This window comes from Fonsecaea pedrosoi, assembly GCF_000835455.1.
Source record: "Fonsecaea pedrosoi CBS 271.37 unplaced genomic scaffold supercont1.6, whole genome shotgun sequence".
NCBI classification, from domain to species: domain Eukaryota; kingdom Fungi; phylum Ascomycota; class Eurotiomycetes; order Chaetothyriales; family Herpotrichiellaceae; genus Fonsecaea; species Fonsecaea pedrosoi.
The window spans coordinates 1,503,222-1,531,152 of NW_013550610.1; the positions used below are offsets into that span (position 1 = coordinate 1,503,222).

General features: G+C 53.1%; 8 protein-coding genes across 8 annotated transcripts; 4 read left to right on the forward strand and 4 right to left on the reverse strand.

Annotated features, from left to right (window-relative positions):
- Nucleotides 1–896: 896 nt before the first annotated feature.
- On the forward strand, nt 897–1,295 carry Z517_09392 (uncharacterized protein; the record flags this gene model as incomplete). The annotated part of the gene is made up of 1 exon (XM_013425302.1): nt 897–1,295. One exon carries the CDS (start codon nt 897–899, stop codon nt 1,293–1,295), a length of 399 nt encoding a protein of 132 aa, XP_013280756.1.
- Nucleotides 1,296–1,426: 131 nt separating this feature from the next.
- Nucleotides 1,427–1,666, reverse strand: Z517_09393 (uncharacterized protein; the record flags this gene model as incomplete). Its single annotated transcript, XM_013425303.1, has 1 exon — nt 1,427–1,666. The coding sequence occupies one exon, from the start codon at nt 1,664–1,666 to the stop codon at nt 1,427–1,429; it is 240 nt and encodes a 79-aa protein (XP_013280757.1).
- A 1,118-nt stretch (nt 1,667–2,784) lies between these two features.
- Nucleotides 2,785–3,153, forward strand: Z517_09394 (uncharacterized protein; the record flags this gene model as incomplete). Its single annotated transcript, XM_013425304.1, has 1 exon — nt 2,785–3,153. The coding sequence occupies one exon, from the start codon at nt 2,785–2,787 to the stop codon at nt 3,151–3,153; it is 369 nt and encodes a 122-aa protein (XP_013280758.1).
- Nucleotides 3,154–4,607: 1,454 nt separating this feature from the next.
- On the forward strand, nt 4,608–5,039 carry Z517_09395 (uncharacterized protein; the record flags this gene model as incomplete). Its single annotated transcript, XM_013425305.1, has 1 exon — nt 4,608–5,039. The coding sequence occupies one exon, from the start codon at nt 4,608–4,610 to the stop codon at nt 5,037–5,039; it is 432 nt and encodes a 143-aa protein (XP_013280759.1).
- Nucleotides 5,040–8,760: 3,721 nt separating this feature from the next.
- Z517_09396 (uncharacterized protein) lies at nt 8,761–12,789 on the forward strand (the record flags this gene model as incomplete). The annotated part of the gene is made up of 8 exons (XM_013425306.1): nt 8,761–8,969; nt 9,037–9,219; nt 9,357–9,423; nt 9,479–9,797; nt 9,856–10,227; nt 10,281–10,550; nt 11,517–11,604; nt 12,561–12,789. The coding sequence occupies 8 exons, from the start codon at nt 8,761–8,763 to the stop codon at nt 12,787–12,789; spliced, it is 1,737 nt and encodes a 578-aa protein (XP_013280760.1).
- A 2-nt stretch (nt 12,790–12,791) lies between these two features.
- Nucleotides 12,792–13,435, reverse strand: Z517_09397 (uncharacterized protein; the record flags this gene model as incomplete). Its single annotated transcript, XM_013425307.1, has 2 exons — nt 12,792–13,197; nt 13,398–13,435. The coding sequence occupies 2 exons, from the start codon at nt 13,433–13,435 to the stop codon at nt 12,792–12,794; spliced, it is 444 nt and encodes a 147-aa protein (XP_013280761.1).
- Nucleotides 13,436–15,195: 1,760 nt separating this feature from the next.
- Nucleotides 15,196–16,047, reverse strand: Z517_09398 (uncharacterized protein; the record flags this gene model as incomplete). Its single annotated transcript, XM_013425308.1, has 1 exon — nt 15,196–16,047. One exon carries the CDS (start codon nt 16,045–16,047, stop codon nt 15,196–15,198), a length of 852 nt encoding a protein of 283 aa, XP_013280762.1.
- Nucleotides 16,048–23,075: 7,028 nt separating this feature from the next.
- On the reverse strand, nt 23,076–25,022 carry Z517_09399 (uncharacterized protein; the record flags this gene model as incomplete). Its single annotated transcript, XM_013425309.1, has 7 exons — nt 23,076–23,140; nt 23,223–23,229; nt 23,304–23,399; nt 24,218–24,298; nt 24,352–24,446; nt 24,519–24,582; nt 24,936–25,022. 7 exons carry the CDS (start codon nt 25,020–25,022, stop codon nt 23,076–23,078), a joined length of 495 nt encoding a protein of 164 aa, XP_013280763.1.
- Between the last annotated feature and the right edge of the window lie 2,909 nt (nt 25,023–27,931).

Sequence of the window (27,931 nt, forward strand, 5' to 3'; positions counted from 1 at the left end):
TGATGAAAAGGTGGTATGAACACGTCTGTGGTGAAGAGAACAACGATATAAGGCCGAGGTCGTCCGGGCAAGCCGTGACTGATCAAACAGAGGCTGAGTGCCCTATCGACGCCGGGATACTGACCTCTGGCTGCCCTGGATTCACTTCAATGCCGGGTTGCAAGGATGGCTGGGCTCAGTTCGGGGGAGAAGTGAACAAGGCTAACTGTCGGAGTAGAGCGAGGACCGTGTGGTTGCGAGGTGGCACTCAACTCCATCGACCTCCCCCTTTACCACTACAGCGGCAGGAAGGTGATACAAAGGCGGCCGGAAGCGGGGGTTTGGCTGCTCGCTTACCTTCTGCTTGTGAAATGAGAGAAGGCTGCCGTCAAGATTTCTTGTTGGCAAGCAGAGAATATTGATTCGCCACAGCACTCTCTCAGTCTCTTTCGATCGGATCTCAAGCGCCTCGATATCGCCCTTTGCAGGACCTCTGTTGTCCGAGACAAGTCAGCAGGGTGATGACCTGGCGGCCTCCCAGCAACCACCAAACCGTCTTCGAGTTGACAATGCTCCAGAGATTTCTCGACCGCGAGTGAGAGTTCGCCAAGGTCTTGTTGAGGGTTCCAGAGGCTGGCAGGCCAGGAGAATGTCGGCCGATCCGCTGGTTTCGCCTTTCGCCACCTCTCGGCCTGTGGCTACACCAAGGTCAGTGACTGTCAGAAGTCGACCGCTCCCCAGGCCCTGATGGATATGGCGCAAGGTCTCTTGGGCAACAGAGGTTGACGCAATGGTTGGACGGAAACATTGTGCTTTCCAGGCACTGTGTTGATCTCATTGAGCAAGGATGCCAACGCCATAGAGTCGGGGCCTCCGCTGACGCATACACCTGGATCTATCAGCAGAGTCCCGTCCAAATGACGGTAGAGCAAACCTATAGGGACCGGTCTCCTCTGGTCGCGTTCCAATCCTTGCTGTCACCAGATTTCCAAGAAAGAACTCGGAAAGGTTCTGACTGTTGGACACGGCGCCGCGTTGACCGTCCGATTTACTACAATGCGAGCCAAACCAGAAGAAATCAGTCCGGTCTCGATATTCTACGGAATTTCGAAGGCGTGGTGCAGCCGGGCGAAATGCTCGTCGTCCGTGGACCCTCTGGCTCCGCGTGTTCTACCTTTCTCAAGACCATTACCGGCGAGACGCACGGCTTCAATCTCAGTGAAGATTCTTCCGTCAACGACCAAGGCATACGCTACAAGCAGATGCACAACGATTTCCGGGGTGAGGCGATCTATACCGCAGAACATCGACGATAAATCGAGGCTTTTCTTACCAGTCAAAGAGGCGAGTTCCATCCTTGATCTCATGGAAAATGATGACAAGCAACAATCAGTGACACCGAGCATGTCCTTTCCAGGCGCAATTTCTTCCCTTCACTCCGATTCTGCTATAGGCTGTACCTTGGATCGACGTGTCCATCACAGTACACCGACGTGGTCATGGAATCGAACACCAGCCTCTGCGCCTTCTTGACCGACACGTCGAGGGCGATCGAGTACAAGGCCCTCCTCACAATCTCGATCGGATACGTGGTCACCTTCTCAGACAAGGCGTAGTTCGCGTGCCCGCCACACTGCTCGTTGCACAGCCCGTCCATCTTCACGCTGCCGTGCGCGACGATGGTCATGTTCACGATCGTCTGCTCGTCGGCGTCCCGGTGAGGATGACGGTCAGAAACGTCTACCTGTTGATAACGACAACACGGGCCGAAGGATGTACAAGTGCGCGGTCGGAACGTAAACAGCTACCGACGAGTTTGTCTGCCATTGAAATGGTGTCAACCTATGCGGGAGGACTGCAGGCGATACCGAAGCCCAGCCGCCTGAATCCCGAACCAGAGTGGCCAGCCCCTACCTGGCCCTGCAGAGCCACGCCGACAAGGCTAGACGAGACCGCTGTCCCGAGATCCTGAAATATGCCCTACAATATGAATACGGCAGGTCTAAGGTCCGTGGATCAAAGCAATATTGTTGGCGATATTTGCAGATATTGGCCCTGGTGGGATCTATCAGGCCCGTTACCTAACTGGAGGGTGAATGTGTGTACTATGGGATCAATAATGATAGATAACTAGCCTATAGATAGAGATGTCAACGCTTGAAGAAGGCTTCAAGGTTGACAGGTGTGACCCCTCTTGCTATATACATGCGGTAAGCAAGCTACTTGGCTGGTGGCCTAAGCCGAGTGTCCAGTGTCACGTGGGTGTTCGTGACAGGATCTCCGTGCCGTCCGGCAACTGTCCGGTAACTGCTACAGATTCATCACCAGGCTGAACCCTCATGTTTTGAAAGACACAAAAGAGAGTCTAAGCATCGCCGTCTTTGGCTCTCTTTGTGATAGATGGAGAGATACTGTTTCATCATGAACAACGAGAAGCCGTCGGGCGTTTCCCAACCATCTGTCCCCCCTCTCCCCCAAAGGTTCCACGTCTCGCTAATAATAGGCCACCATCGCCTCCTCTTATTCGCTTCTCTTCTCACTCGCTTCTCTTCTCCTCCTTTCTCAGACGCTCGAACCGACCACATCCACCCAGATTTACCACGAAAATTAAAGGTCGGGACATACCGTTCTAAAACGGACCGTCTTCGAATGTCTGCACAAGGCTAAACCACAAGTTCATTCACCTATGCCGGCTACAGAGCTGATCTCCATCAAGATGTGCCGCGTCACTATCATCACCATGATGACTTCGAACTCCTAGGCAAAGGCGTATGGTCAAATCTAGACAAGAAAATCAAATACAAGATGCCCATCAGCACGACTATCGGCCTCATGGCCTTTGGCTGGTTTGTCGAAGAACGAGACGCATTGATTGTGCCTACCTTCTTCTTTGGGGTGATGGAAAGGCGCCCGCCTGTGCATAGACCAGACCTGCCTTTGATGGTGGAGTCTTCCAGCGGGACAAAGACATGCGTTCGTGTTTGGACGTTGTCGTTGGCCAGAACCGAAGCAGCAGCAACAGCAGCGGCACCGTCGCCAACGCCGTTACCATTGCGGCCGTTGCCTCTGTTCCATCTGGGAGGACGCGGTGCATGTCGCCGGGGGCCCTTTGCAACGGCAGAAGACGCCGCGAAACACTCGGCCGAACGGCGGATCGCTGCTGGCGCTGATTGAGGGCCTCGCCGGCGCAGACCTCGACAACGAACCTCCAGGCGAAGATCGGGTCAAGGTTGACCTTTGCTGGAAGATCAACAATGTCAGAAAGAAGAAGACATTCCACAAAGCTGAAAGGAGTATATTAACAAAGCCGAAAGGAGTAACAAAGCCGAGAGGAGTATACTCAATGGCTCCGGCAAAACACCTCTAGACAGTACGAGAAATTCTGACTACGCAATGAGCCATCATCATTGAGCCCAACGGCGCCAGGATCCTGTCCAAATGGAGCCTCGATTTCGTGAGGTCCGAGCAGCCTGGATTACAGCCAGTCAAACACTAGGATTCTGTCCAGATGCGGAGGTCTTTGAGCGCAGATACCCTGTGATCTGGCGGCCTTCAACGGACCAACAGGCACGGCGTTGACGCCACTCCATGCCAATGAATTGCCAGCTGCGGAAATAGCCTGGGGGGAGGGCATTTCATTCAAATCACCACCCATCGGATGGCCCGCTTTGTCGACAAGGTCGACGGTTCCGTCAACGTGAGTCTACTCAGCTTGGACAACGTCGACGTTGTCAACACACGTCGACATGATCCACTCACTACCCCCTGGCACGGGTTAGTTTCTCCTTCGTTGTAACGGCCGGCAATACCTTCTTCTGGCACGGCTATGGTTCCCCTTGGTCAGCTGTGACAGCATCGCGGACAGCTGATGCTTTTTTGGAAGTTGATGAGGCCAGTTATCTGAGTGTATGGTATGGTCAACCTGGAATGCTCTATCTAATCAAAAAGGTGTCGTTTAACGAGTGGCGTGAGTGTCAAAACGCAGCGGACCCTGGGCATCGCTTGCCTTTTGATGGCAACAAGATTACCCCAGGATTAGAAACAAGGAATGACAGAACTTCTGAAAGAACACGAGCGATGAGGGGAGGCTATAGGGCAGGAAACCTGGTTACTCTGCTGGAAGTCTGCAACACACCCATCCAGGTGGTGATGGGCAAAGCTATCTGTGTACCGAGCAATCACGGAAGGCAGAGTTGCTTTTGGCTGTTACCTTACGCTCCCATGTCCCCGGGAAAATGGACTCCTTGGCCTGGCATCTGGCATCTTCATTTCGGACTATCCCCTCGCCGTCCGTCTCCAGTGTGAACTCATGGCTTTTACCTACCAGGGAAACTGGTCATGAGCTCAAGGCGTCGGTGCGGTGCCAAGCTGACGGACCGATTCTTGGGTGAACTCACTGGAAGTCAGGTTTGATTCTGCAAGCCACATATGAGTCGTCGAGCAAAGCTGAGAAAAACTCCTCCGTGATCCCAGGACAAAGGGGTTCGAACGGTCATGTTTCATGGCCCACGCCACAGCCATTATTATTGGGCCATGATGCATGAGATTCGACGATTCCAAATGGCACAGTCTGACCGCGTACCCAGGGGCAGCGACAGAGAGCTCGTCAGATTCATCGACTCAGAAATATGCCTTGCTGCTGGCATAGATATAATCAAAACGTCACCCTGGACGTTCTCGTGCAACTCTACCGTTGCGAATATACTTCTACTCGAGCTAAGGCCTCATCAAATGATAAAAACTTGTGCAACGAGGTTCCCATCGACCACCGTCTCAAGCAATATCTTCCCAGCGCCAAAGACAAACATTCTCAGCAGATCGGAAAAGATGCAGACATTATTGAGAGCTTTGGTGCCATCATGGTCCGTGATAACGGGACCTATCCTTCCCAGAACGAGGCGGGCTTCGCCGCATGGCTTACCAGACCAGACATGCAAGGTATTCTTGTCATTCCGCTGTTACAACCAGCCAAGACACAGGTCTACAATGCAGACTTTCAGTGGGTCAAGGACGAATGTTCTACGCTGGCTTATCTGGAGGAAGTCTATAGCCCTTTGTGAGCGATTCGGGAGGTCGTCTTGCGACCACGAGTGTATTCGATGGCTTTTCCATTCATCCACCCAGCCAATATCCTTCGGAAAGACTGTCAAAAGAAGCAACGAGATGCCTACAAGACATTCCTTATCATTCTGGAGGCCAAACAGGCCAGTACTCGGTACTTTATATCAGGCAACTTCTCGCTCACTGTTCCGAGTGTCCACGAAACCCGACCGCGAAACTATATATGAGTCGAGCTCGAGTCAACGGAATCATGATCCCATGGGCCGCCTTCCCTTCCGCAAGAGGTAAGTAAGTGTCCGTATCTTCTATTCCGCAGCCTCTCTCATATCTGACTCTGATTGCCGGCATTTAGTGGACAAACTATAATCCATTATATTACCGCCGCTTGCTTGACTCTTTGGATGAGCCCTGTTGTCCGAGCTATCGACCGACACCTTTGCCAGTGACGGTATTACAGAGATCTCATCTCGATCACCTCTAACGTTGCAAGAGCTTGCGAAGTCTCTGCCACTGATACCCTCGAGCTTTTGAAAGGAAAAAGTCGCCCGATGATCTGTTGCAGACCGTCATCTATTAATCCTTGCCGATGACGGATGTCCTCGAAGCATTTACCCGATCTCGACGATGATGATGATGCCCTTTCTCGACGTCAGTCACTCAACTCACATACTCTCGAGCGAGCAGGCGAGATACTCGCGAGGTACTTACTAGTGGAGCATCTCGAACCACGGCGGAAACTTGAGAATGCGTGCGACTGCGATCCTTGTCAGAGAGGCAGGGAGGGCTCACTGCGCGATCGATTCCCCTCGAAACGGAGCAATTTGACAAAAAGAGGAGGGCCAGCCACTAGTCCTCTCCTTCTCTGGAGACTCTCCCTCTCTAGAGACTCTCCTTCTCTGGAAAAGGGGCTTGGGGCGACCAATCAGGTAGAGAGACATTGCCACTCTCCCATGGTCTGACCATGTTTGTCCGCGTCGTGAATGGATTCCCACCCCGGCTACACACACGGCTACAGCTTCTGTCCAAACAAAAGCTGCCTCCGGAGACTATTTGCCATGGAGTTGTGCATGGCGTTTTGCAAAATGATCACGGCTTGGGCAAGAAGATAAAATGGATGGACATCCTTGGGTGGAAGTGCCGAGAACGAACCCGGCAATCGATGAAAGGGTTGGTTGGTTTTGCTTCTCCTGGGTGTTGCTTCTCCTGGGTGTTGCTTCTCCTTGGTTTCGTTTCTCTTTGCATTTCGGTACACCGAGTTCTTTACAGAGAGGGGCCGGAGACGGCAAAAAGCTCAAAGGAGAAGGCACATCAACCTCGCAATCTCCGCTTCGAAGTGGCAGGGATCGCAATCTCAACCAAATGAAACTCATCGTCTTCGTCATCATCATGGTCCGCTTGTCCCGGGAGCTCCGAGGCCTACTCGTCGGGATCATCATTCATTCCATGAGCGTTTTCCAAACTTTTCTCTCTCTAACGGACACAACACCTCTTCGTTAGAACCATTGCTCTCATCTTCTTCGCTTGGAGCCACCGTTGTTCCCATCTCTTCGTCTTCAAAAACTCCCAGCGGGCGCCGCTCCAGACTTTGTCCTGGCTTCCAGAGGTGGATCTCCCGCATCTATGTCAGAACTCGACCGACCCATCAGACGACGAGTCATCTAGTGAGTGACCTATGAAACTCGTCGTGTAACGTTCATCCATGCATTTCTCGACTCCTGGTGCTGAAGAAAACAAACTGGTCAGTCCTCTGCTGCTGACCGAAAAGCTGTGGTGGTCGCTTGTGGTTAGTATCAAACGAATTGTCGCTTTCTTCGATCCATCACGGGAAGGTGACTCTTGCTTGCCCGGAAATACAAGGCCCTACACGAAATCATTCGACAGTGGTCTGGCAGCGTCTCAAACAAGCTGAAGCTTCAGCCATATGGTCTCCCCGGCGGATATATCACAATGCTCGTGGGATCTTTATGCCTTTATCATCTTCGACCGGAATATATCAGAAGGCATCCGTGATGGCTCTGCTGGCTGTCTCCGAGGCAATGAAGCGGTTCAAGCCCGGTACTACCTCCATGTCAGATGCTTCGCTCGTCTCTCGTCTCACGAAGCAATTACATCCAGCCAGCAAACTCTCAAGTTCCTAAAGGGTGATGGAGAGAACAAAATGTGAGGGCACCAGACTCATACCAAATCTTGAACCAGGTCGCCACAGATGGTGACAAAGGCATCTGGGATTCCCTGTTATCGTGACGTCGCAGTGCAGCATTCAGTTCCGACTCCGTCACACCTTTGAGAAAGACCTGCCAGCCAGGTGAATAGCAGAGTTGCCCGTTCCGATCTTGGCGCTTGGGAGATTGGCCTTTTGCATGTCGTCGATCAATGACAGATATCTATCTGATCATTGATTTTTCGCAGTCTTTTGCAGTCTCCCCCACGGCGGCCTGTACAAACATCTCTGGAGTTCCCAGTTGGCGATGAGGACATCTGAAGGTTTGAAGGGGAGCATGGAGAAGGCTATACGATAACGGTTGTCGAAAGATCTTACCGATTCATTGTCTGAATCATCAAAGTCATGTACATATACTCTGGACCTTCTTCGCGATGCTTTCAAGGAAATTTCAATCCGATTCGAGGAATCTCTGGGCAAAAGAGTACAACAATCGTCCACGAACCAGAGCAAGTGTCAGGAGACCAAATTCATTGATCATATAGTCGGGATGACGACGTCGTCCCAGAAACCTCATATCGTCGGTCAAGACGCATCTCCTGACACGCTATCGCTGCCGAGCTCCCGAGGTCCGGCTGCGGCAAGATTGGCTGGAAAGACAACTCCTGCAAGATCTTTTTTCAAGCCTGATTTGCTACGATTGTGATCAACCCGGTCACTATTCCGGTGATTGAACGAGGCCCAAGAAAGGAAGCGAGCTCGATCCTAGCGTGGATCAGGGATCTGGCCGAAGAAGAAGTTGAATTGAAAGAGTACTAACAGCATTGTGGAAGGCATTGTTGCACTCTTCGTGAACAAAGGACCAACAATTTACAATACAGAGGCTGAATCCCTGGGAGAACGAGTCACCAAGGAAATGTTCGACGCGAATGCTCTGGTGAGAGAAGCAAGAATGGGTTGAGTTCGGGCCCGGGACGATGTCTGATGTTCTATATCAGCTGACGGGCATCGGCATCGAGATCTTCGTCTCTCGGGAAGACAGGAAGACAGGAAGAGAGAGAGAAAGAGAGAGAATATGTTCGTCTACACGGGGGGTGGGACAAATCATGCTTCAAGGCTCGCACGGTTTCGTTGAACACGACACGACACGGTTCCCCGGTTGCACACCTCGTCCCTTTCAGACAGGCGAAGACGGTCAAGGATTTCCTCCTCTTTCATGCGAGAGGACGAAAAGGAAAAGGGTCGAATCCACCAGCAGCGTCACATCAAGGATTCCACGGCAGAAACGTTCTGGAAAGAATTCATGACCGCCCGGCAAAGGGAAAACAGGGGATCACTTCCGGCTTTGGATGTTTTGAATATACGGTCCACCCTCTCCAGGCCACAGGAAGCTGACATCTGACATTCTCACGCCTACTACAGCAAGAGGGTGACCCAGAGGCCGACCACATCGCCCTCGACAGTCTCCCTCCACATCCTCGATCTATCGAAAGAGCCGAGACCGGTCAAGGACTACACCCTTCCTGACTTCGAGGCCGTGTCCCGTCAAATACGGCAGAATGATTGGCGTGACCACTACTACCACGAGCTTGACCGGTCGGGATTGCACTTTCTGCAACTGGCCTGCACTGTGGCACGTCTGGACGTTGGACGCACCGGCGAATTCGAAAAGAATCTCCGTTTCCGAGTCGGCGACTGACCCCTTCGCCAGCCAGTATATTGACGAAACCAGTTGGGTGTGTTATTCAGGAGATTACGGTTCGCTCAGGTCCGGATGACGGCACAGCCACAGATCGTGCTTGATCTACGCCGATGGCATGTTTACCGCTGAGCAGGCCCACAAAGCAATACGTCGACTTGTTGCGAGCATTTTGGACCGATCCCAGTATCAGTATGAGCCTGCTCGAGGGTATATACGGTTGTGCTGTGGGCAACCGAGACCGTGTATTTGATCGCATGGAACTACGCCGGGGGGGAGATAAGGCGAAGAAGGGCCTTCAAGATCTGCCTCAAGAACGGTACGTGGCTGCTATACAGGGGAGACCACGAACCTCAGCTCAGCTGAACTCTGCGAGGGCAATGGACTGCGAATGGACTTCAGCTCAGAATGATGTTACAGTCTCGCATCACCATTACAATGACTAAGTGGATAAAGGCCACACTTGGATTCCAGGCCGAAGCCAGTGCCAGTCAGCAGCGCTGCTAACATTCGGTTCTCAGACGTACGGGTCACGGTCCGGGGGAGAGGGGGAGGGCTCTCGACATTGACGGTTCCAGGCCCCGAACATGTTCAGCATCTCGACTCTGCAGCCTTCGAACCTTCCACTCCCAAGGTCAACGGCTGTAGATCAACACTACTTGGCAAGTTCGTGCCGCGTCGATCCACTCGTCCCTCCTGTTATTTTCACCCGCTCTTCTTCCTGTTTGGTCGACAGCTCAGTCACTGGCAAGGTGGAGGAGGAGACTATCACGGTCTACGTCGACACGAAATACAGTCAGCAGCCTCGAGCCTTGAGGGAAAAGAAAAAGCACCCAACTGATGACCACCTACCTACCTTCTTGTTGTCTGAAATAGATTTCCGCCTTGTCTGGCCAGGTAGGGCAGAGTTCGATCCCAGGAGAAAACGTCTCGTTGGTGACTTTGTCGGACCCAGGGTTTGAGTCCGAGTGTCAGGCAGGGTCGACGTGGTTGACGCTCTCCTATTTACTCTACGAATTGGTCAACCAGCCGTTCTACTACAACGAGCGTGCTGTCCTTTCTCGTGCGCTCCGACACTACAAAGCATCGACCGACATTTACTCCATGAGCAAGCCCCAGGGGCGCGATCATCGTCTTCTCGACCGCAAAGACTACGGTCTGGATATGCCAATTTGTCCCCGTTACTACGCAGACGGGTCGGTCGATGACAGGCGGACCTCTTCCTCTCTCGCCAGCCACGGTCTCGCGGATCTAGGCCATCGGACATGCTTCCGGGAGAGCCTCACATTTCATGCTTCCCGTCGAGAGGCCCTATTGAAGGTGGATAGTAAGTGCAATCATTGCATCTGTCACGCAAAATCCTCGAGGCTGAGAGACCAGACTCCGGATATTCTATCAATAAACGCATGCGGTTCGGCGCCCATCGAAATCAGGGCACATACCCTACGGCCTACCAGCTTCGCATCAGCACGGTCGATGGCCAAGCGCCATTTCTCGAGCTTGAAGGCCAGAATATGCGGATAGAGACAGAGAGACAGAAAGAGACAGAGAGACAGAAAGAGACAGAGAGACAGAAAGAGACAGAGAGACAGAAAGAGACAGAGAGACAGAAAGAGACAGAGAGACAGAGAGACACAGAGAGAGAGAATCGTACGTCACGGTCACTTCCAGCATCCTCTCGCCATAGTCACCTCCACGTTCCCTCCCGATCCGACAATTCATCAGACCACCACCGTCGAATTGACTTCAGGTGTCTCACCAACGTGAACAATGCACATACGACACGAAATCGGTCAGAGACTGCGGCTGCAAGAGGGGGACATTGTGTGAAAAGGTCGAGACAATGGCAGACTATGAAATTACCGGCCGGCGCTGCCGGAACACCAACGATACGGCAGCTTGAAGAGAAGAGTCGGCGCCGGCCGCGTCTGATCATACGGCGGCTTCGTCGATCGACGGATTGGACATGAAGGAGCGATAGAAGCTCTACGATCAGAGACGTCGGGCGCGAGATCACGCCGTCTAGGAGCACTGAACCTCCTCACCGGCAGAGAGCCATGGACATCGGACGACTTCCCATACGAATCGGACTCTGTACACACTGGGAACCTGATGCCCGAGCGCCACCGGCTGGCCGAGAACCTGTTTGAAGAAGGGAGTCTCGTCTCCGTGACGAGGTTGGCTTGATGATCATGGACGACTTGGTCCGACGAGCGACATTGTAGGACGGCCATGGTCTTCGTTCAGCTTGAGCCACATGAGCAGCTGAAAGCAGCCATGTATTTCAGACCAGACACGCACCTCCTTCTCCACCATTCTCCGGGGTAAGGGACACCAGCTGGAAGAGATATATCGCCAAATCGAAATTGCCATCGGCCTATGTATCGGCAGCGCTTGGGTGCCCTCGTGCTAATTCCCGTCTGCCTCTGTCCGATGTGCCGGCAACATCCTCTCAGACTTGTCCAGCGCGGCTCCTTCAAGGGAAGACGTCAAAGACGCACTGCCAAGGGCTCAACAGCTCTTTTGACGAACGCGACGGTTACTATCAACCACGCAGGGGGTACGTGGCGGGTTGACCGTGATCATATCCAACCCTGCTCACTTTGAGGACAACAGGCACAACTCGGCAACATGGTGGACGCATATCTACTGCTGTCGAGAGGCCACAGCCACTAAAGATGGCCGTTTCCTCGAATTCTATTTCGTGTATCTTCAATGGTTTAACACTCTGGAGTCCTCGAGACGGCACGCCACTGAACACCTACGACCCAATGGAGGGCTAGGTCTGCCGCCACTGAAGTGTCACATCGTCCATTTTCACCGCAGCTTTTGCCACAGCCTCTTTCGGCCTACGAGCGACCGGAGCACCTGTTACGGGACATCAGGGACATGTTTGGCAAGAAAGGCGGCGCGAGGGATGTGGTCAAAGGGAAGAGCAGTTATTGACGAGCTTTCTCTACTGGAGAAATCACTAAAAGAGAGGTTGAAGGGATATCTACTGGATTCCCTCGTGCCAGGCTTCTGTCCCGAATGTCTCGGTGACGAAGGTGCTGACCCCGAAGATCGGTTTCGCCAGTCCACCATCGTAACCAAACGGAAAAGGCATGTCCTTTACCACCTGGGCCTTCGCGAACATAAGCAGTGGCATCACCGCCATCCACGCTGCCAGACGATCCATTCCTCCGTCGCGTTGATGGCTTTGTAACCGCTCCATACTGCGGTGGCTTCGCGATGTGTCGTTTCCAAAAGGCCCAGGCCCAATGCGAGCTCTCCCTGGAATAATGGTGCCCCGATCAACGCCGACATTTATACTTGCCGCATCTTTACCGAAGTCTTCACTCCCGGAAACGAAACTTCTTGTTTCATTTACCAAGGGACTTACTTCCTGGTCTTATGTCTGGATCTGGACTTGATGACTTTCCCATCTATATTTCCTGTGAGTCGAGGCTCTTCGAGATACCTGACACGGTAAATACCGCACGAGTACTGGTATCATCGGCCGCGATACCGCTACGGCCAGTCATTATACTTACAGCGTCGGAAATCACGATCCGTATTATCTACCGCTGTCATTATGAAGGGGTGTTACTGTTTCGAACTTTGGAATGAAGCCTGCAGAGAGCAGGGATGATTCGGGCGAAGCTAAATGTATGTGCCCAGATGGAGCCGATCGTTGTTTGGTCTCCTGCCGTGTTGGGTAGCTCTGCGGACCTTGGGGGGACTGGAAGAAGTTCGATCGACGCGACAGACAACGTGGATCAACAACTCTTCCACCATTTCGCCGACATTCACCGGGTATCGTTCAGCGTCGCCGAGAGAGGGCAGGTGGCACGATACCAAACCTCGAGCCTCGAGAGAACGTCGAGAGAACCGCGTGCGAAGACACTAGCACTACGGCACTTGAGGTTGGCTGGGCCGGGGTTGTCGTCCAGCCCCGCGAGCAGGGACGTGGCGCTGCCCTGGTCGACGCTCTTGAACTCGGACTTGAATTTCTCGACGATGGCCGCGAGCGTCTCGGGCCCGTAGTGTCGGGCTGAGTTCGGTCATGATAGCGCCCGGGTGCAGGGCCAAGCTCAGAATGCCGTGTTTCTCGTACAGTCCCGCGGTGAGGCCGAGGGCGAACAGCACGTCGGCAGACTTGGACTGGCCGTACGCCACGGTGAAGTTGGAGGTCTCGCTGGGTTCGACGGGTCGGCCGGTCGCGGTCAACGCCGCATTGTCGGGCTGCTCGGCCTCGGGCAGACCCAGCCCCGTCAGAATTCCGTCCCCAGTGAGGCAGGAAATCCGGGGAAATATCCTACGAATGGGACAGAATTCTGTCCCCCCTGGGTGCCTGGCATGTTCCGAAGCATAGGACGCAACTCCGGCCAAAAAGAGAGAGGTGGCTTCGTCAATCACACGTCACGGCCTATGAAACGACAGCTTGGTGGCCATTATACCCAAAGACCTCACGCTGTATTGAAGGCTAAGGCTCAGGGTCGCGAAAGTGAACCGAACCCCCAAAGATCACCCGAGTGGAGGGACTTGACGGCCATGATCAAACATGATCACCATGGGCCGTCGGACGGATCTTTTGAGATGGGAACAGCTGTGTCTACCACTGGCACTGCCGGTCGGTCCGGGTGTTTCATGCGACCGGACAACTGGATTCGAGGAGAACAAAGACTTTTGATCCTATGGATTTCGGATTCTAATGCAGTGCAACGAAAGCACTCGCTTGCATGGAGGTTATTATGTGGCAGAGGAACGACGGAGATGAGGTGGATAAGGTAACGCCTACGGCGGGATGCGGAGGGATCATTGTTTGGGATGATCGATCGTGCCATTCAGCAGGCGGCGCGGCCGGGCAGGGTGAGCGTTCAGTACTACTCTACTGAAGGCGCACGTCCGATCAAGGAACCTCAGGTGTCACACTCCAAGGAGGAATACCTCCAGAGAAGAGAGTGAGGGATTTCATCGGTGACGAGACCCCAACCGAGATTATTGACATCTCCAAACGGTTCATCTACGAGATTTGTTGCAGTCGAATACTCCAAGGGAAAGGTGTGAGTCCAGCTTCAAAGAGCTGATTCCCCCTGCATCTCGATAACTGTTGTTTGACAATTTCACAAACAGGTTCTGTCTCGGAGACGCAGTCCACCGTCACCCTCCAAAGACGACCCAAGATCGTAGGGGCTGACCTTCCCCCGAGACTCCTCGACCACGAGCACGCCATCACCAACATACGTTGCCACCGAGATGTCCTCCTAGAAGCGGAAAGGGCCTTTGAACTGAGAAGACAGCCTGTCTGTCGGTTAAGAGTGCCATGGGATTCTCGGACAGATACACGCGCGCAATAGATGCCAAACGGAAAAAAAGATTGCATAAGATGAGCATTGGAAGAGCTGGAAAGATAAAAAGCGACAGACAGCTCGTCCCCAGAAAACAAAGTTCCACGAGAGCAAGGCATGACTGTTTACGACGACGAAGATTTCGAGCAGTCGCTATCCATCCCTCAGTCTCCGGCAACGGGCAAATAGAAAGAAGGGCCGGCAGAATCTCAGAGGCGATCGTGGACTTCTGCCTCGAGGAAAGTAAAGAACCCTGACCTCCTCGAGAGAAGCAAAGAACCTTGACCTCCTCGAGACCGGTATTCGACCACCAGCGAGAGGAGTCGAGAGGCAAGCCAACACAACATAACCATTAAGGTTCCCCCTTTACCGGCAGATTGGTGGACGGGAGAGGATAAGGACACTTGTTCTCCTATCACGGACGATGCCGCCTATTTCGACCCCAGCCGTTAAGAAGGCAAAGGCCAATAAGCCACAGAAAGATCCGCCCAGAGGGACACCCAGGGGGACACCCAGAGGGACACCCAGAGGGACACCCAGAGAGAGACTACATCACCCCGACAGTCTCTCCCTCCGTCGACGACCATCACTAAAGTCCGACACGATCCTACCAACCTTCGCGTATCGACCCTCTACGAACGCGCCCACGGGATGACTCTACAAGTGTCACGGATGAGCTGACCCCGGGGGATTCGCAAACGGAAGATTCCAGTAACTATTGCTGTCTTCGGACGAGATTCGTCGGAGTACGTTCCACTGTCTACCCATGATGACTCTTCGCCCACCTGTTCCTCACAGCCTCCGCAAGAAGCTTCGCTTCACACACACACACAGGTCCAACAGTCTTTCCTCCGCTTCTGTCAATTGTCGACCACATCGACGTTCACGTTCCGGCCGAGCATGAGCGAGAGTAACGGCCAACCCCCAGCTAGGACCCCATGTCTTGGAGTCGCGGGCCGCGCGCCTCAGGCACTCGATCCCTCCGAGGATTCCTGCTGGCTTCCCGCTCTCAGGAGTGCCTCCAGTCGATCAAACACGTCGTCCCAAGTCTCTTCCAACTCGGATACAAGACCGCATTGTCTGCCATTCTTTGGACTTTGAAAACGGACATGTTGATTCAGCCCACGAAAAGAAATCTGCGCCTCTGTACCGCCGAAGACGGTTTTCTTATGCCAATACCAGTAATCCAGACCCAGGATCGCCCCCAATTTTGAACCCATAGCCCGCATTTTGACGTGGCGCACCTGACCCGGCACCGTACCAACGAACTCACTCCACTCGTTGTACACCAGCCTACCGATGTACTCGAGCTCCCCGCGTCCGACTCCCAGAAGCACATTCAGGAAATACACCGTCGACGACAATTCTGGCTTCAACTCTCCGAGACCGGCCAGTCGCTCCAATTCCAAATCGCCGAGTCTGCCGACCAGCTCCTTCAGGCCCGGGTATTCGTCGTCGAACCTCCCCTTGAGCAAGAGCGACACCATAAACGCCAATTCCAACCCGTTCATCGGGTTCCACGGCCACTCGGACGAGTCTTTCGGATCGAATGACGGTTGACAGGCGTGTCTTGACAAGGTGCTGGTCAAATCGGCGTCCAGGGTCGTCGTACGCAGTTTTCCATCGTCTGCCACGTAGAAGTTCACCATCGGCACCGGGTCAGAGGCACCGCCGGGTTTTGCTGCCTTGTAGGTGGCAACCGTGACACCCGGAAGCCATTCTGCAAGGGGGAGGATGGGTGTATCGTTGGACGAGGTGGAGGACTCTGCCTTTTGGTCCGTGGGGACAGCTGTCTGGTCCGTCGGAACAGATGCCATGTCAAAGGGCCGAGGAGGGGGGAAAGTGGGAGTGATTGGAGGTTTGAAGTACCGAGTGTGGTGGAACGACACAGAGAGGGAGGGAGAAACAGAGAGAGAGGATAGAGAGAGAGGGAGAAAGGGAAAAAAGGGGGCAGGGTAAAAAGAGGGAGTTATTAAAGAACCACCAACGTGCCGGTGGTGGCCATACACCCTACGGAAGAAGAGGGAAGTTCAACCTTGAGGCAAGGAGTCACAGGGACTCTCTCCCTGCGCCCTTTGTCGAAAGAATGCGGGAAATTTCATCTTGAGGCAAGGGCTCACAAAGACTCTCCCTACGCCCTGTCAACAGAAGTGGGAATTTCTCTCTTGAGTCAAGGAGTTGAGGGCAAGGGGTCCACAAGGACTCTCTCCCTGCGCCCTCTGTCGAAAGAATGTGGGAATTTCTCTTTTCAGGCAAGGAGTTGAGGCAGGGGGTCACAAGGATTCTCTCTACACCGCCGATCGTGGGCCAGAAGCATGTCGGTCTGCAACTTGTGCCACCATCCCTTACCACTGGCAGGTCACACGACAGACTTGCCAAGTCCCTATTGGTCATTGTCGATGACTCACAACCTCAACTGGCCTGTTCCCTGCACATCCTTGCATCCCCAGTGGCTACCGAACTGCGGTGGAGGCTCTCAGCCAGGGGCATCAACTCGTCCGGCGATGGGCATGGTGTTGGGGTACCACGGCTATCCTATCCCACAGCAATAACAACACAACCATGAATGACTTGATCAGATCCAGTGGATTCATGTCCTGACGGCCAATTGTCTTTCTTGGTTGTGTGTGTGTGTCTTCTGATCAATGGTCCTGGGGCGTCTTGCCAAAGGACCAAAGAAAAGGGGGCTGTCAAACACTAGTGTCGGAGATACCAACCAACCAAGCACCCAGCAGCCAGGAATGTCATCCCTCACAGTGTCGGAATGTATTGGCAATTCCACGAATCAAGCAACCAGGAGCCAGGAATGTCATCCTCCCTTACAGTGTGAGAATGTATTGGCACATTCCACCAATCAAGCAGCCAGGAGTCTGGAATGTCATCCTCCCTTGCAGTGTGAGAATGTATTGGCACATTCCACCGACCACGTTTCAGCCTGTAGCGACAGCTCTCCCTCCCTTTTGCACTAAAATCCGGCAACATCCGGGACTTGGCTCGGGCTTCGACTGTTCTGGCCCTCCCTCCCTCACTGTTCAGGCCCCCCGCCCGATTGTCAGATACCACCTGATGTGTCGATCTTTTCTCCATTCGTGATCTTGGGCTGCAAGGACTTTTTTACGAACCCCTTGCGAGCTATTGATTCACGCCAAAGGTCCGCTGATCTTGTGCGCCCGATCACGATGATTGACACGTCTAACCGCCCATGGTTGGTGGCTGGGCCAATCAATGTGCTGTACGTGGTATTCGAAATGGAGTCTTGATTCATTGGCTCTCTCTCCCCCTTGGGCACCCCAGTCATCTCGGTGTTCAAGTGCCACCTCGGGATTCAAATGTCATCACATGTGTTCGGACCCCCCCTTTTCGTGCCTCCTCTGGGCCCTCCCTTGGTGCTGTCCACATGCCATTTTACGTACAGCAACGTTTCAGACCTGACATGATGCAACCAACCAGGGCAACGAGAACGGCCATCACTATGATGTGTTGGCAACCGCACCAGGATCAGTGAGTGGCCCACAGGCGGTGGCGGCGTTGAAGCCCAACCTCAGGATACGAATGGCTGGCTCAGTGAGTGCCACTGTTGGCGAATGGGCACCCGGCTGGGCATCCAAGGGGGGACAACACTATTAGGGTATCCTGCCCGGATTTCCTGCCTCACTGGGGACGGAATTCTGACAGGGACTGGCGAGCCAGGTGACAAAATTAGTGGTACAGCGTTACCTTACGCCACCTACCTACTAGTTGCTAACTACTAGGCAGTTGCCAACTATTTGCGCTTCCACAACCACCACCAACCCACCACCTTCCTACCTCAATTACTCTACCAAAATGGTTGCAATTCGTCCAGTAACACCTAGAGAGGAAGAGGAGGCCTCAGAGAGTGCTCAGAATCCAACAACAGTGAAAGAAAAGGTGCGGACGTTGACGCAATTCTGCCAGTTAAAGGGCCTCGATATTAGTCAACAGGATATCTTCAAGTTCTGTCACGTTCCTCCACCAATTCGTCCAGTAACACCTGGAGAGGAAGAGGAGGCCTCAGAGAGTGCTCAGGATCCAACACCAGTGAAAGAAAAGGTGCGGACGTTGACGCAATTCTGCCAGTTAAAGGGCCTCGATGTTAGTCAACGGGATATCTTCAAGTTCTGTCACGTTCATCCACGTACTGGATATCGCTATATTGCAGCATCTCAAGAGCCTCGAAGGCATCATAACTCGCCCTATCAGAAAGAGAATCGTGGCAGAAGATCTCTCCTCAGCGACAGCGACTTTAAAGCCATCGAAGACTGGGTCCTACAGGGTGGATTTGACCACCGCGTTTGTACCCGGCTTGAGGTCTTCCAGGAGGTCTTTCCAGATCGCGACCGGCCATCTGAGCGAACTATTCAAAGGGCCTTTCACTCGCGAGGTTACCATAAATGCATTGCCTGCCAGAAGCCTTTTCTGACGGCCAAATCGATTAAAGAACGCCGTGAATACCTAGCCATTCGACGGCATTGGCCGCTAGGTCAATGGCGAAGAGTTCGCTTTTCAGATGAATGCCATTTTGGCCGCGGTCCACAGCGTAAATTACGCATTATTCCAAGGCCAGGAGAGCAATACCATCGCGATTGTATACCGAAGACCTTCAACGACAAGACTGCGAAGTACAAGAACGAAAAGCGCTGGTACATATGGGCGGCAGTTGGCTATAATTTCAAGTCCAGATTGATCTTCTACGAGACTAGTTCGTCAAACGGCAAGATGACTAGCGTTGTCTATATCGATCAAGTCCTCAATGAAGTAAAGAGATGGATCGAGAACGGCGAGAACTTCGTCCTTGAGGAGGATCAAGACTCAGCTCACGGAGTAGGCAAGGATTCCTCTGTCCGCCGATCCAAGGAAGAGATCGGTCCTGACTACTTCCTTGATGCCTCAGGATCGCCAGATCTATCGCCAATTGAGAACATCTGGAGAGCGCAAAAACAGAGGATCAAGTCAATCGATCATTTTGACGACAGTAGCCTTGTTCAGGCGATCAATCAAGCCTGGCAGGACATTCCGCAGGAGACAATCAACAGGTATATCGACAGCATGGTTGATCGAATGAATAGCCTAGCGCTCAGAGACGGAGATGTCACGGAGTGCTAGGTAGGAAACCTGGCAGGATTCGGTTCTAGGCGATGTTCTCGACAGCTTAAATTACTAGTGGTAGGCATAATTGAGAGTGGTTGCGGCATCTGCGGCATCCATTTGGTTAGGTGGCCATTTGGCTGTGCCACTTATGTTGTCATCTGGCTCGCTGGGTGCTGGCTTGATTAGTAAGAAATCCATCTAGCGTGACCTTCGGATCTAGGAGTTGCCGCAGATGGAAATTATTCGGCTAATTTTCCCAACAGGGTTCACTCTGAGATGGCACCGTTCCAACGCCAATTCCATTCCGTCGGATTGACCCCGATCGAGTACATGAACCACTTGCTGGTCAAGAGATACTGTATACCTATGTACCTCCTGCGGTACCCCGGCGGCGACGACTTCAATCCCACAGCCAACGAGACCCTCTCAAAGACGAAAACCGTCGTCGTTATATTTGTCTTCGCCACAGCCGGACTCTGTTGGCCTGCGCCGTGGTGAAGCCCTGGATCGATCGATCGAGTGAGGGAAAGAAACACGTTTGTGCCGGCTACTGCAGCACGACCGAGGAACAGACAGGCGGCTCGCGACACTATACTTCTACTAGTCCACGAGGGCAAAGAAATTCCAGAGGGATTCCTCGCGCCGGTCGGTGGCCTCGGGGTCGGCACAAAAAGAGGAGGGGAACCGGGTGAAGAGGACAACGATCTTGCTAGTGAGAGTAGACAACGCGATCCTGTCAGTCAGACAAGTTTGAGGTGTCGAGCGACTCGATCAACACGCTGGGGCTGCGCGATGTAAGTTCTACTCGGTACAATCCTCTTCTTTCCCACCTTGATTGATGTCATATCAAGACCCATCCATCACTGACCACTTCTCTCCATTGTGTGTGTATGGATACAGTACAGTTCAGCTCAGCCGCCTGCCTACCCTTCCCTCGAGGCCTTTATCGCCTCGCAGTCGCTGTCAGTGACGTACGCCTCCCTTGCTGACTGACCGTCGAGACCCTCTCGACCAGGCGGCCTACACGTGCGATCAGATCTTCCGGCGCTGCAACCGTGCGCCTACGGCATCGGCATCGGCAGCGACTACATACCGCGTCCACGGCTTTATCGAGTTCGACGTCGACAGTCTCTCAAAGGTCCAGATCGACACCGTCCACTCCGAGTTCCACACGGCCGCCTTTCTGCGTCGACCTCGGGAACCCAGAGTGTCAGCGAGATGGATATCTGGGCAGGAATGAGGTCCTGGGGTATATCTATTCTTATTCTGGAAAACATGCTTCAAATGGCTGAGATTGTTGGTCGTTCGAACGACGATTGATTGGGGCGATAAACATACACTCTGTGGACACAGACTCCCACGTTGAACGTCAGGGTATCTATTCACGCTGGCGAATGGGACGATTGCGCAGTCTTCCAGATACATACGGTAACACATCCCCGGGTTCGGGTCCGTGGTGGCTTCTCTTCTCACCCACCCACAACATGGATGCAATCAATCAATCGATAAATTAATCATGCTGCTCCTGCCTACGACCCCGCTACCTCAGCATAGCCGATCGTGAATGTTGCCACTACGGAGAAAGATACAACACAATGATGAGAGACTGCACTAGCAACAGACCTCTCTCTCACAGCCAGAACAAGATGTACTCCGACGGATGGTGAGGGAACACGCCTAGAGATATCAAGCGGGTAGAGAGCTCAGTCCGGAACTACAACACAAGACATTAACATCCCACCCAGCTACTGGAGTTAAATTCTACCCCTCTGGGAGCTTGACTCACAGAATGCCTCATACGAATGGGGAACTCGGAAGATAGAACAACGGGAATCACCGACGACGAATGGGGAGAGGTCGAAGCAATATAGACCACCCCGGCCAACGATGCAGAAATCAATCAATCAGTTGGTCAAGACCAAAGTCTCTGCTGAACCACAGATGCAGCAAGAGAAAACTTTTGGCTGGTGTTTGATGTGCCTTGGCTCGCCTCATGTACCAGGCATGCTTCATGTTGCTCAGCAGCGCATAGCTCACCGAGTTACAAACCGCACCGCCCCTCAGTTGGGACCTACTGTATGTATGTATGCATCAGAGTTGCCACCCACAACCTGGTCCGAGGCCCATTTTGACCCTCCAAAAGGGCCAGCCTACAAGCCGAGCGTTTTCAGACCAGTATCGCGGTTCTCTTCTCGAGCCGTGAAAGACCCATTGAAATGAGGGCATATATCGCCGCCAGTAACGACCATCGGGGCTCTATCTTTGATATCTCACATCGTCTTGTGTCGGCCGGCTGGATCTCTGCTCATGCTCCCCAAAGGCCGGATCCCTCGTCCATTTTCTCACATTCACTGACAAACCCTCCATGTCGTGGCCACGGCCCATACATGTATGGTTTTCGTATCCTTCCGAGACACCTCACAGCATTCATTCTGCGGCCGCACGGTGCACGGTGCACGGTGCACGGTGCTCGGTGCACGGTGCAAGCCGCCGACAAGACAGGAAGACAAGAAGACAATATGACAAGGACATAAATGCCAGCTGGCACTCCCCATCTCCTTTCGAAATGCTGCCCCCCTCAACCGATAGAAGCAGCATGTTTCATACACCAACGATGGAATCTCTCTTACGATCCTCAAGTCCATCACGCCACGCCACGCCACGCCATCTCAGCTCCGCTGCATACCTCCCTCGCTGCATACCTCCCTTACTGCCGACCTCCCTCGCTGCATACCTCCCTAGATGCGTCCCTCCCGGTCTCCCGAGTGTCATGGATCCAGGCCTGGATCGGGAGAATGCAATCTCTCCTACATTCCAAGTCCAGCACGCTACACCATCTCAGCTCCGACGCCTACCTCCCTCCTTCGCTGCGTCCCTCTCTCCTTGCGTCCCTCCCTCCTTGCGTCCCTCCCTCCTTGCGTCCCTCCCTCCTTGCGTCTGGAGTGTCATGGATCCGGGCCTGGATCAGGAGAATGCGATCCCTGCTCCGTCCAAGATTAGCCTGGGAACGTCTTTGGAGACAAGAACACAAGACAGATGGGCACAAGACAGATGGGCACAAGACAGATGGGCACAAGATACAGTAGGCTGAAGATGGGGAATGATCGATGCTGGCAGGCTGGCTGGCTGATCTCACCTCCGTCACACAGGACGCTCTGCCCGGTAATGTTCCTCGCCTTGTTGCTGACCAGGAAACTGACCAAGTTGGCGATATCTGCGGGTTCCTAGATCGCCGGTACGGAATGATGGATATACCAAGTCAGCCACATGTTCAAATTGCTTTTGGGGCAAGAAACAAGTCGGACAGAAGAGGAGGCATTCTTCAGGGAACAAGTCGAAGAGAAAAGGAGGCATCTCTCCAAGAGAACAAATCCAAGGGAAGAGGAGGCATCTTTCCGGAAAAAAGTCAAACAAGAAAGGAAGCATCTTTCCAAGAGAACAAGGAGGCATCTTCCGGACACAAGTCAAATAGAAGAGGAGACATCTCTCCAAGAACAAGTCAAGCAGAAGAGGAGGCATCTTTCTAGGAACAAGTCGAAGAGAACAAGGAGGCATCTTTCCAAGAGAACAAACAAGGACCCCCGAGGAAGACTTGACCTCCCACATACCTGTGCGCGCTTGAGTGCCGTCCGAGACTCGATCGATCTCTTAAACGCCACCCCCGGTTCGAGGCCTTCACGTTCCGCAATGCTGGCATCGATCTGCTTCCACATCTAAACAAAACAACGAGGTGAGTTTAGACCTTTTCTGCGCAGACCAGCTCGGAAAGTACTGGAGTTCTCACATCTGTATCGACAGGGCCTGGGCAATATGCTGTTTTGACGGAGAGTATTGGTTAGCAAAACGGTCAAGGCTGAGAGAGTCGTGGTCTGGTCTAACGCACCGTTCACCTGTTGGGTATGGATGGCAAGTGGTCAGTCTCCCATTGTCTTGCTTTGTTTTCGTGGAAGCGGCACCGACTCACGTTGATGTCGTATTTGGCAAACTCCAGAGCGGCCGACTGCGTCAGTCCCCGGACAGCCCACTTGCTCGTCGAGTATGCAACGCTGTGGCCTGAAGTCTGGGGTGCCAGAAGATCGAGTCAGCAGGGCTTCATTGTCCCTTTTTGGTGATACCAGACACAGGGTGTGATTGTCCCCTTTTCATAACCGCAGAGACAGGGACTGATGACACCAGACACGGGGACCCCTCTTACCGGTCGATAGCCCGCCGTCGAACAAGCCGCCACCATCTTTCCACCTTTTCCTTGTTTGATCATCTGCTTGGCTGTACAGAATTCATGGTTCAGCACTCTGTCTGACAGTCTCAAAGACCAAGAAGCATCCGTTCTCGACTCGAAGGACTCCGTCGTCTTTCCCAAGACCAAGAAACATCCGCTCTCGACTCGGAAGGACTCTGAGGTCGTCTCAAAGACCAAGCAACTTGCATTTCGACTCGGAAGGAGAATCAATCTTACCAGCGGCTCGATAGCACAAGAAGACTCCTCTAACGTTGATCTGGCCGGCGTTGCGTGGTTAGAGGGGAGATTTGGGCAGATGAGACACAAGAGGGTAGGGGAACACACGAGCTATAGGGGGACACGAGGCTGTCAAGGGGGACGCAAGGCGGTAAGGGGGATACAAGGGATAGGAGAACACAAGGGATAGGAGAACACAAGGGATAGAAGAACACAAGGGATAGGAGGACACAAGGGATAGGAGGACACAAGGGATAGGAGAACACAAGACGGTAAGGGGGCACAAGGGGGTAGGGGGACACAAGGAGGGAAGGGGGCACAAGACGGTAGGGGGACGCAAGGGTATAGGAGGACACAAGGCGGTAGGGCTACACAAGGGTATAGGGGAACACAAGGCTGTCAGGGGTCGTGCTGCTGCTTACCGATTGAACCCTGTCCCATTCCGCCACACTGACTTCCATGATCGACTTTGGCACGAGCACCCCGGCATTGGCGACCATGACCTGAAAAGAATCAGAGTCCAAAGCAGCGATCGGGGACGGGGTGTGAGACTGACATTCAGCTCGCCAAACTCGGTCACCACGTCGGCCACCATCTTCTCGACCTGGTCTTCGTTACTGACATCGGCGACAAATGTGGATGTCTTGCGTCCTGCAGGCAGCCATCCATACCCGAGTCAGTTATGGACGTGTGTCCAGTGCTGGGGTATGTTCATATGCTCACCCTTTTGCTCAATCTCGGCCTTGACGGCTTGCAGTTGCGGAAGCTGAGCCTCGATGTCGTTCAACTGTGAAGGGGAAGAAGAATATCAGCATGGGGAGGGAGGGGGACATGGTGCCGATCAAGGGAGAGTAGAGGAGGCCATGGTCGGGGATGCAATCTCTGTCTCTCCCTATCTCTCTGCCGCTTCAGCATGGGGAGTGGAATATGAGGCTGATCAAAGGGGAGTAGAAGAAGGGGATGCAGTCTTTCTCTCTCTCTCTCTTCCTCTCAGTCTCTCTCAGTCTCTCTCAGTTTCTCTCAGTCTCTCTCAGTCTCTCTCAGTCTCTCTCAGTCTCTCTCAGTCTCTCTCAGTCTCTCTTCTCCCCCCCTCTCTCTACCTGTGTGTGTGTGAGTGTGTTGTCTCTGACTCTAACTTACAGCAACATCCATGCCATCATCAGCGAGTTGCAGGGCAATTGCCCGCCCGATTCCTCTCGACGACCCGGTAACGATTGCGACGACCATTGCTGCTATCGACAGTGTCTATTCCTTGGCTTTTTGCTTTTGTTTGTTGTTGGGGTTTGCGTTAGTGCGGCCAAGAGATGATCAAGAGGTTTCTGTCTACTGAGGGGAAAGGAGCCAGTCTAGCCATTGATATATGTATATCTTCTACCTCGCGTGCGGAACCGTCGGGTATTCGGCTATTCGGTAAACTCGCACAACCGCAAAAGCGGGGGAAACAAGGCCACCCTCACACCATACGACCATGGGATTAGTGCAATTCGTATCCATGCAGACACCAACGGATTTCTCCAAATGAGGAGACTCTTCTCCAAGACGGGCGGAAATGCGGAAGGGGCGGGAAGGGAAGATCGAATATGCGACCAGTCGTCACCACACGACTCCACCGATGTCTCCAATGCTTCTTTCGCTAAACCATGCCGTAGATATGGAGGGCACGGCAGCGTCGGAGGATCAAAACAACAGGGAATGCTCTCCGGACAGCGATTCCTACAGCAGATACGTACAACAAACAGCAAGTTCGCTTGATGTTCGGGGAGAATCTACTAAACCACCACCAAATTTAGCTGGCATTCATTTTCTATTGACCATACGTCTATCTAGTACCGGCCTCGCCGTTGTCTGACCTCTTCGCCCGCCTGTTTGTATATACAGCCAACCTGGGGGTGTCGATCACTCAGAGATCCAGTCATTCTGTGACTCTGGCAGGGACCATCGTTGCCTTTGCCTGCGCCAGCCTCGTCGTTCGCTTGCGGACTCGTTCGCTTCTGCCACACGCAGGCGGCACTATTGACAGCGGCAGGGCAAGCTGGGGAGTCGTCTCGGGCGAAGGACTACGGCGCGGCCGTGGTTGTGGAGGTATATCCCTCGGGGGAGATGTGTCTGGACAAGGCGAATCCGATGGCGGATGGAGGGGGCCGTGGCACATATTCCACCTCTTCCTGTACGATTGTGGTAGGAGTCGAAGTCCCTCGATGTTCCTGTGGTGGTGCCTGTGTAGGATAACTTGTTCTTGTCTCGCAGTGCCTTCTGATATCGCAGTTGTCTGTTCGATGGACGTTGAGCTGCATTTCTTGGCACTCTTATTCCCGATTGGTGGAAATAGTCACTTTTCCCGTCAGGGATAATTAAGCGAGCTTGGCTCTCGTACGAACTTGGCTGTTGTACGAACTTGCGGCCCTGCCTGCGTCACTCCCAGCCTTGGCCGTCTGGAGGCATTCCCACACAAACAACGACTCATTTCAAGGGATTGGCAGTCTAGTACCGAGTAGAATCCTCCTCGTGTGAGTCGCAACTCGCTCTTTTGTTAGTATTTGTTTATGATTGACGGGGTTAGCAGTGCCTAATGTGACGTAGTGGGCAATGGGCGTCACAAGTAAAGCTGCCGGAGAGGAGGGAGGAGGAAGGGGGGAACTACGTACGACTTACTAGCTACTATCTACTAGCTATCAGCTACCCAGCTGCCCATAGCTTTAGGTGGCTGAGGTTGACCTGCAGCTAATATGTATATAGTAGCCCACCCACCCACCACCAAGCACCGCCTCCCTGCAGATAGTCGGACTTGAACCACCCACGCTTTTGGGGGCACTGATGCTCGTGCACGTTAAGCGACTCTCGGGGGTGGAGATGACTTTAACCGAAGAAAATTCTCCGAACAGACGTCAATTATGGACCTCGTAGTGACCCTCCAAAGCACATGGCATGGCACTGACACTGATACTGACAATGCCAAAAGGGGCTTTTATCAGGTCCGTGGCCTTCCCCCCGCTCCCCCCTGGTGTGTCACTACGAATTAATGATTGACCAGAAACTCTTGATGGAAAATATAGGGACTTTTGCCATATCTGACCATCTAATTGATATCATTTATCCATCCTTATATATCCTTTCATTCATGTCCGTTCATTCATCCCGGTTCAGCTGTCTTTCTTTTTCTCGTGCTCTGTCTTGTTCAACTCACACTCGTAGAATAGAGGGTATCTACCAGCAGATGGACACTGGGTATCGGCCATCGGCCATCGGCCATGACTTCGGAGGTCTGGGGGACCGGACTACACGTCCATTTCTGGAGAGAGAGGGAGATCTTCAAGCATTCGTATCGTGGATATAGGTTTTTTGAGCAACATGATGGACGTGAAAGGAGAGATGGCCATCTATCGGCTGCACGTTCTACTTGCATCACAGGCATTATAGAGCTAAATAGCTGCTCCCGCTCAACACAGCTCGGACACATCCCTACCTAGTAGTGTGCTAGTTCAGGCTTCGGTGTACCCCCATGAGCCCTGAGCCATAACCCAGCAAACTGTTTGGTGGCTTCCCCCTCTCCTCGATCAGATCGTTTTTCTCTCTCAATGGCCCTGGAAGCTCCCTGTCACTGACCTCCCTGATTGGGTTCCAGATGATTAAATACGCGCTAGTGACTAGACCCAAAGGACAACCACTCGCACTCGTCGAAGAGCCGTGAAGCAGCCGTGAATTGCAGCTCTAGCTGCCCTGGAGTGCAAGCATGCACTCCAAAGAGGGAACTGGAGGGTCCCACGCCTACGCGTAGCTAGGCTGTGATTGAATGACGCGCTTTGCCTTGTCTTTCCATTGAAAAAGCCCCTCCTACCACCCCCCCCCCTCCCTGCCCACCTCCTTCCAACAAAAATTAAAAAAATAAAACAAAACAAACCAAAGACGTGTCTACCTTCACTTCACTTCACTTTCACTTCCACTTCCACATCGCATTCTCGTTTGTTCTCACTTCTTCTTGCCTTGTATTCACTTCACTCGTTTGTGGGCACCACCCTTTCACAACTGCTTTGTTACAAAATTTACCTTCCTGCCTCGTTCAACCTGACCACCTTCCGTCTCTACCTGCCACTCAACTGCCTTCGCAGTTGGCTGACTGCCTGCGACCAAATCCAATT